The 7,846-nt window shown below is 38.5% G+C and overlaps 1 protein-coding gene across 10 annotated transcripts in view; it reads right to left on the bottom strand.

The window, feature by feature from the left end:
* Positions 1-399: 399 nt before the first annotated feature.
* The window catches only part of col23a1b (collagen type XXIII alpha 1 chain b), a 146,296-nt gene continuing 138,849 nt past the window's right edge, over positions 400-7,846 (bottom strand). For 5 of the 10 annotated variants that reach the window (XM_008420112.2, XM_008420110.2, XM_008420113.2 and 2 more), the window contains 15 exons: positions 7,697-7,741; positions 7,245-7,289; positions 7,039-7,119; positions 6,892-6,945; positions 6,143-6,217; positions 6,041-6,067; positions 5,896-5,955; positions 5,744-5,815; positions 5,622-5,648; positions 5,474-5,527; positions 4,593-4,679; positions 4,288-4,386; positions 3,583-3,621; positions 3,417-3,425; positions 400-2,829 (listed from right to left, as the gene is read on the bottom strand). In XM_008420112.2, coding sequence (XP_008418334.1) covers positions 2,779-2,829; positions 3,417-3,425; positions 3,583-3,621; positions 4,288-4,386; positions 4,593-4,679; positions 5,474-5,527; positions 5,622-5,648; positions 5,744-5,815; positions 5,896-5,955; positions 6,041-6,067; positions 6,143-6,217; positions 6,892-6,945; positions 7,039-7,119; positions 7,245-7,289; positions 7,697-7,741 — 825 coding nt within the window. In that variant the 3' untranslated portion in view covers positions 400-2,778. Of the gene's footprint in view, positions 3,281-3,416; positions 3,426-3,582; positions 3,622-4,287; positions 4,387-4,592; positions 4,680-5,473; positions 5,528-5,621; positions 5,649-5,743; positions 5,816-5,895; positions 5,956-6,040; positions 6,068-6,142; positions 6,218-6,891; positions 6,946-7,038; positions 7,120-7,244; positions 7,290-7,696; positions 7,742-7,846 lie in introns of all 10 variants that reach the window. The other 5 variants (XM_008420116.2, XM_008420111.2, XM_008420118.2 and 2 more) reach the window with 5 other exon arrangements.

The raw sequence follows: 7,846 nt of genomic DNA, 5'->3' as shown, positions 1-7,846 counted from the left end.
TATATATGTGTGTGTGTGTGTGTGTGTGAAAGGAAGATTCAAGAGTTATGAATTCTTTTGCTTGGTTTTGATTTGATGCCTTCTTCAACAGATACACCGACTGTACAGGTACTTTGATGTATGCATTTAAAAAAAAAAATCCAGTTTCATAAAGGTTTCCTTGATTTTGCATCATTTATTTTATTATTAAATGTGAAAAGTGTTTCTTGTTGCTATGTTTCTGAATAAATGACAAAACAATCGTAAAACTTGAGTTTATTTTTGTCTACATGTTGGACTGACCATAGGTTGTTTTTTTTATATAATTGGACAAGTAATTACAAAAACAGCTGAAATCTTTTACAACCAAAATGCACAACCAAGCAACAATGCTCACAAAGTCAAGCTAACACTGTAGGGTAAGATTGAATAAAATATGAAACTTTAATCACAAATCAACTTCATTATACCAAGAAAATAGTGCTGAAAGAATCTGTGAAAGCAATAAACACAAAGCAGATAGCCACCAGCTTATTTTGGCATAACATAAAATAATGTTTTTTTGTTTTTTTATTGACTGAAGTTTGAGTACTTGAATAAAGAAAAACAGGACTTCTCTTTCTTGAATAATTTTTCAGATTTTTTTTGTTCAAATTAAGATGTTTAAACGTGATGCTTCCAGTCAAAAATCTGAACAGACTGAATCGATAAACACATTCAAGAAACTCTTGAATGAGTAATTATTGCGTACTCAAGCACTACAGATCCTATTACTCATCTGCTTCAACACTTTTAAAGTTCCACTCAACACACATTTCAAATATCTCAGATTAATACAACTGCACAAATGCTCATGTTTAATACTGTGTACCCTCTCATTGTTTTTGCAAATCTGTTGGGGGCAAAAATGTAACAAAAACACTGCAACAACCTGGTTGTATAAACGTGAATGTCCTTAATCAAATAATCCGATTAATCTGAAATATAGTTCAGATGCTCTAGAACTGGTTCTCTCTCTCACACACGCGCACACACACACACACACACACACACACACACACACACACACACACCCACACACACAAAGACATTTTAATAGGTACAAGTACACCTTTTCAATCCACTCAAACATTTCCACTTCCAAATAAACCTGAACCAATTCAGGGAACTCTCCTTAAAACTGCAGTAACACTGAGACAGAAATATGTTTAAGTGTTAGAATACTGGGTGTAGTATAATGTAAAATTAAGGCAAAACATCAAATAACACATATCAATGTACACAAAACTCCACTAATGTATATTTGTGTGTTCTGTCCACATTCTGATTACATTTCCAATATGTTTCCAAACATATCAGCATATTTCATGATGTATATGTACAAGACAGAACAAACACGACTTTAAGAGGTTGTTGAAAAGTCTGCATGTGTGTGTTTTGAAAGACAGCTGACCAGTGGCGTTTTTTAAAATCGGTCATATTGGTAGTTACCCAGGGAGACATTAGAAAGGGGTGGCATAAGCACCTGTTTTCTGTAGGTTGAGGATTACATAAGTTTATTGTTTTTATATATTTATTGTCAATGAAGAGTTCTCACACCCTGCTTGTTGCTGAAAGTAGGAGTATGCTTTGTGCAGGACTGTATTTTATCCAGAAAAGAAATGTTAATTTCCTTGATTTTGATTGGTTTGAAGTGGAAGAGAGGGGTGGGAGGGGCTTGCCCTGGGCGCTAGGCATTCAAAAACCACCACTGTTCATGATAAAGATTTGCAAAAGAAAAAGTACTGAAGCACCAAGAAATGAGTCCGTCTGAGAAAGACTTGTTGACAATATCACAGAAAACGAATGTCACCTGATAACAAAGATAGTTTTTGTTGCAAATAAAAAAAAATCCATACAGCAAAACAACAACAACAACAACTCTGGGACATATATCGCTGAGAGAAAGTCAAAGTTGAGACCAGTGAAGAATTATTGCATGTGTAATTGTTTCAAATATTAAGTAATGGTTCTTAAATTCAAAGCTAAAATTGATTCACAAATATATATATTTATAAAAACAACCAAACAAGCACACATTTAAGTCAGCAGCAAAAAACTTCTACTGTTGTCCAAAATACTGTAAGTAGCAATCTTCGATGATTCGAACTGCATCAGCTGAGGACGTTTATTTCCCATGGCAACACTGATTGATCCAAAATACTGCAAATGGTTCCTTCAAATTTTACTCGGCAATCAAACGAATACACAGGAATGCAAACTGTAACTGGAGAAACATAACAACAATATGCAAAACTAATACAACACACAAAATGTAAGCTTTACATTAGTTGACTTAATGGTATTTTGAAGGGATCGTATATGTAAATAATGCTTACTGCAAACAAAAATGAATATTCTGTCGTGTCAGGGTTTGACTGGAAGTCCCACATGCTGTCAGGGTGCTAAACAATACTGCCATGCACTAATATTTTACAACAATCTCAAACGACATATTATTATAACAGACTATCTGCACAGTAATTCCCTTCCTTATGTGCCAGGGACGTCAGTGACTCCCAGAAAACTTCCACTGGTTATCAAGCTACCGCGCAACATCATCAGCAACAGGTTTCTTTCCCATCAGGGGTGAATGTGGAAATGCAGAGTTCTGTCGCCCCCTCCTGGAGAGTCTCTGTAATGCAAGATCTGAGTGTGACGCAGAGGCATCAGATATGAAGCTCTTCTTCAGTAAAAGCCCTTTTGTTTCACTCTCTCTGCCCGTTTGTGTGTCCTCTCCCCGCCGGGGCTCCATTTGTCTCAGGGCTGAGAGAGACGCTTACGTTTGAGCTTCTGCCTCGCCATTTCCTCCTTGTAGAAAACACACACAGAGAGAGAGAGGACAAGAGAGCACTGACTCCAAACTCCTCCGTAAAAAAAAAAAAAATCCCATCCCTTCGAACATCCATCCATCGGTGAGATCTGGATGAGTGCACACACCATCATACAGCCGCTATGCCACTTGTGGTTACCACACGTCAGTCACACTCTGTTAGCGAGGCACTCTTCTACTCCAACACTGACATTTGGACTGTCCTTCAAGCTAAAAGTCCCACTGCCAGTTCATGGCTGCTTTCGCACTGCATTGTGAGTTTTACAAAAAGGCTAAAAATGTCCTTGTTCTTTATCTTTCAATATATTATATAATAGGATTTTATTTTTTTTTTAAAAAAGGGAGGAAAAAGAGGATGTTGGGGTAGTACACTGCTGCAAAATATACCATATCAATATGTACAGGTCCCATGCTGCTGGTTAGTCATCACTGCAAAAACAAAAAAAAAAAAACACAAAAAATAGCAAAGACTGATTAGCTTTTAAGTTGCACAAAAATTAATCAAGGTATACTGTACATGCTTTATCATTATTATAAACTCAAAAGCATGGATTGATATACTTACAAATTGTCTCTGTGTTAAATTAGAGTCAGTATGTGTAAAATCAGTTGAAAAGTCATCCGTGTATACTTTGACTGTGCTCCCTACTCCCTAACTGCACCTTTAACGAGCTCAAAGGTGACGACTCAGAACTGCATAAATTACTAAAAATGAAAATTCAAACGCTCACCTTATGCAAACAGCCTGGTATTGGAAGCCCGTCATGTCCCTGCAGGCGAGACCAGAGGTGGAGAGTTAACGTTTGCAACTCAGTGGTTTTGTAAAATCTATCAACTGCAAATCTTTTTAACCTTACGTGGACTGAGGTCAAAATAACACTTTGTTTTGGTAAATATTAGAGTTTAAGCACCTTTCACAGTTTCTGATAAATATGTGTAAAAAGCCCTAAAATAAATAGATTTTTTAGTGTAGAAGCATAACGTTGCATTTAAAATATAGAAAAATTAAGCATTTATTTTTGATACATTTTTGAAAACAATTCCATGTTCAAAAATAATTTGTTGCTTAAAGAATCATTAAATCAATAAGATATATTTATTGATATTTTTGTAACGTCTACTTTCTTTTTAAGCTCAGACAAGGAATGTTTAATGAATAATTCATCTTCTTGTTACCCTCAGTTATAGATATGACGTCAGAAAGTCCCAAATCTTTTAGCAGCTGTTTTAACCTCAACATGTAGTCAGAGCATATTGCAACCATAACTATTTACTGTCTGAGAATAGATAAGGATATGACGGCATAGGACTATGCAGGTTGTAGTTTGACTAAAGCAAAAAAAAAAAAAAGGAAAAATAAATAAATAAAACATGACATGATAGATGAGAAGCAAGTGAACATAAAGAGGCAGAGTAAAGAGGGAAAGATACCGTACCACAGGACAGGGGGCCTCAGGGCCAGAAGGAGGAAGAGGAGCAGTTTCAGGAGAAGAAAGCCCTGCCTTCACAGAGTGACCTTTACTCTCACCACAGCCCTGTGAGAGGACGCCAGTTACACATTTACAGCCATAAGGAGGAAACTCAGAGAAAATGATAGGAAAAATACTGAGAGCGGAGAAAACACAAAAGGTCCTCAAAGAAGAATAGATGAGATTGAGAGAATATCAGGTATCACAGAGCATGTGTGTGTGTGTGCGTGTGTGTGTGTGTGTGCGTGTGTGTATCCATGATGAGGACATACCACAGGACAGGGCTGGTCCAGTCCTGGAGGACCTTGTTCTCCCTTGTTGCCCTTCAAACCTCTCTTCCCCACCGTCCCTCTGTCACCCTGAGGCATAAAGAAGCCAGAAGTCAGACCCACATAAAGAGAAACAAACTAAGCTACATAGAACTATAAGCTGAAAATATAGCACTAATGTAACAAAATATTTACATTAGTAACTAAAAAGAATAGAAAAAACTTCTATTTCAGTAAATTTATTTAGTGGGGAGAAAGTTTGGGATAGCTTTTCAACAGAAACAACCAATGATTACCCATTTTAATGTTTTCACTTCTGGTTTCTGAGATAGGTTATGATGTGATGATTTATAACAAGGGTCTATTTATCCAGAGTCTTTGAAAGAAAGAAAAAAAAAACAGGCCCACAGCATCACAGATCCTCCACCAAACTTAAAAGCTGAAACAAGGTGCTTTTCCACATATCCATCCTTTGTTTGAGTAAAAACCCACCTGGATATTTGTCAAAGAATCTCAACTTGGTTTCATCTGACCAAAGTAAACGCTTCCACTAGCATTTAGAAAACTTCCTGGTTTTATTCACATGTGTGATAATAGAACAGGAAATATTTTTCCCAATGTCTCCCCCCCCCCCCACAAAAAGCTTCAGTTGCCTTTAACGTAAAGGCATCATCAGGACAAGAAATAATTATGTCAGCTGTAATTTAGTTAGAAACAGCTATTTCTCTTTTGAGGGATTTCTCATCCTCTCATTAAATGTTCCAAATTTAAAGGTTAGCTATTTCTATGTTTTTCTAAATGAAACATTATTATTGATTTTATTTTTTTTCCCTCGTCACCATTGGTCACAAAAATATCTTCGCGTCTGTACAACCTAAACTAACCTTGTCTCCTTTTTCTCCTCGTTCACCTTTGTCTCCTCTCAGACCCGGAAAACCCTGAATGAAGAAAAGACGAGACAGTTCGACAGATGTTTGAGTCGATGTAAAAAAAACCAAAAAACATCAACTAAATTCACTTCGACAAACTCACATCTAGTCCCGGCTCCCCCGGTCGGCCCTGCAGACACGCATTTGCAAAAACACACTTGTTATTTTTTAACAGAAATCACACGAGGTTTATAAAACATATATTGCAGCTTATTATTGATTTACCTTTTCCCCCTTTGCACCTGGAAGGCCCACTAACCCAGGGGCCCCAGGTGGGCCCTGGTGGCCGTCCAGCCCCTGCAGATGAAGGTAAACAATCGGTGCTGCGTGATACAAGCGACTTAGCTGTATGAATACTGGCAAAGAACGTCACTTACTTTGTATCCAGGAGACCCGTGCTCTCCTTTCTCTCCCTTGATCCCAGCTCCTGGTTCGCCCTGCGTTGTGACAGCACAGCGGCTAAGATCCCAGCACGTTCCACCACAAAACACACACACACACACACAGGCATCTCAGGCTTACCTTAGGACCGGGCATACCATGCAGACCCTGGAAAAAACACATGACACAACGTCAGCGTCCGTGCCTGCAGGAGGCCAAGTGATGTGGGATGTAAATACTCACCATGGATCCTGGGGACCCGGGCATTCCTGGAGCGCCCGGAGGACCAGGAGCGCCCGGCTGAGAGATCATCTGAATCTGATGAGGAGAAAAGTGAGAAAAAGGAGGGAGGGATTGTTAACGTTTACGTCAAGAGCAAGACGTGATTCGAGTTTTTGAGTCGTAGCTCTGATGTAACACAGCACCGAACAGAATTTTTGTTTCTACGGCAAAAAAAACAAAAACAAAAAGCTGATGAGGTGATGAGGTGGCGCTAAAAACAGGATGAGCCTTGGAAAAAAAAAAAAAACTGTTAGAGGCTGCTAATGATTGATCTTAGGGCATTCCAGTGTTTGAATGGCCCAGTCCAGACTGAATCTAAATGAGAATCCATGAAAAGCCTTAAAGTTTGCTGCTTGCTGCACACTAATTTAGGTCAGTTTTCTTTTTCTTTCTTTCTTCTTTTTTTTTTTTAGCTGTAACATACCTTTAAAACTATTTTCCCTCCCACTTTAAAAATGTTCTCTACTTTGTGTTTATCAAATAACATAAACTATACTGAGGGTTGGGGGACACAAAGTGACAAAATGTGGGGGAAAAAAAATCAGCAGGTGTTAATATTTTTGAGACTGTTTAAGGTATTTAAACTCAATGTTATTTTTACACCTACTATAAAGCAATAAAAAACAATTGCTTGAAACTATGAGTTGAATTCACGTCTGTGGTAATTTGACTCAAACGTCAGTGCGTTCATATGTGCGTTAAAAACTAACCAGGTTGTCATCCAGCCGGCAGTCTCCTTTTTCCCCCTTCTGTCCGTCCATCCCCTGATCCACACAGAGGCAACGGTTATTTTCACTTTTCACCATTTGAAACCTTTTTTGAGAAAAACAAAAAAGCTTGTTTCTCTCACGACTTACAGAAGGTCCAGACAGACCCATCTCTCCTTTCTCTCCTCTCTCACCAGGAGGTCCCGTTTCACCCAAATCACCTCTGGATCCCTGAAAGGCCGTGACACCAAAACAGAATTCCACTTTAAATATCTTAACATCAGTGCATACGCTGACTCTAAAAACATAGATAATTCTCGAAAAACATCCAGTCAGCATGTGTGTATTGATTGTACCTTTTCTCCATCTACTCCTGCAGGCCCAGGCAATCCAAGCTCTCCCTAATTTGGGGGGAAAAAAGAGACACAAACATTGGTTATTTGATGAATTTAAGGGGTCTTATCAATGCACAAATATTTAAAGTGGATCTTAAAAAGTGCGCAGATCCCTAACCCTAAAATACTTGTTTAGGTTTGGTGCAATTCCACTGGAAAAACAAACATGAAGTGCATAGTTGTGCGCACTCTCAAAATAATATTTTTTTGACAGAGCTCCTTTGGCTTTAATTTCATCATTCATAAAGCTTTGCTAGGATTCTTTCAACATCTCACGTCTTGACTTGGGGATATTTAGCAAAATCTCTGACATCCTTCAGGTGTCTCATTTTAACACAGATGCAGCCACTTCTCAGAGCAGAATATTGATATATTCCTCATATATAACATATGAGGACTTCATCTTGACTTACCTTTTCCCCTGGAGGGCCAGAAGGTCCTGGTGGTCCAGGTGGGCCCTGGAGACACAGACAGACAGACAGACAGACAGACAGACAGACAGACAGACAGACAGACAGACAGACAGACAGACAGACAGACAGACAGACAGACAGACAGACAGA

The sequence above is a fragment of the Poecilia reticulata genome, linkage group LG10 (genome assembly GCF_000633615.1).
Source record: "Poecilia reticulata strain Guanapo linkage group LG10, Guppy_female_1.0+MT, whole genome shotgun sequence".
In the NCBI taxonomy this organism is placed as follows: Eukaryota; Metazoa; Chordata; class Actinopteri; order Cyprinodontiformes; family Poeciliidae; genus Poecilia; species Poecilia reticulata.
The sequence above is the reverse complement of the archived record's forward strand: the minus strand, read 5'-3'. Positions and strand labels throughout refer to the sequence as shown.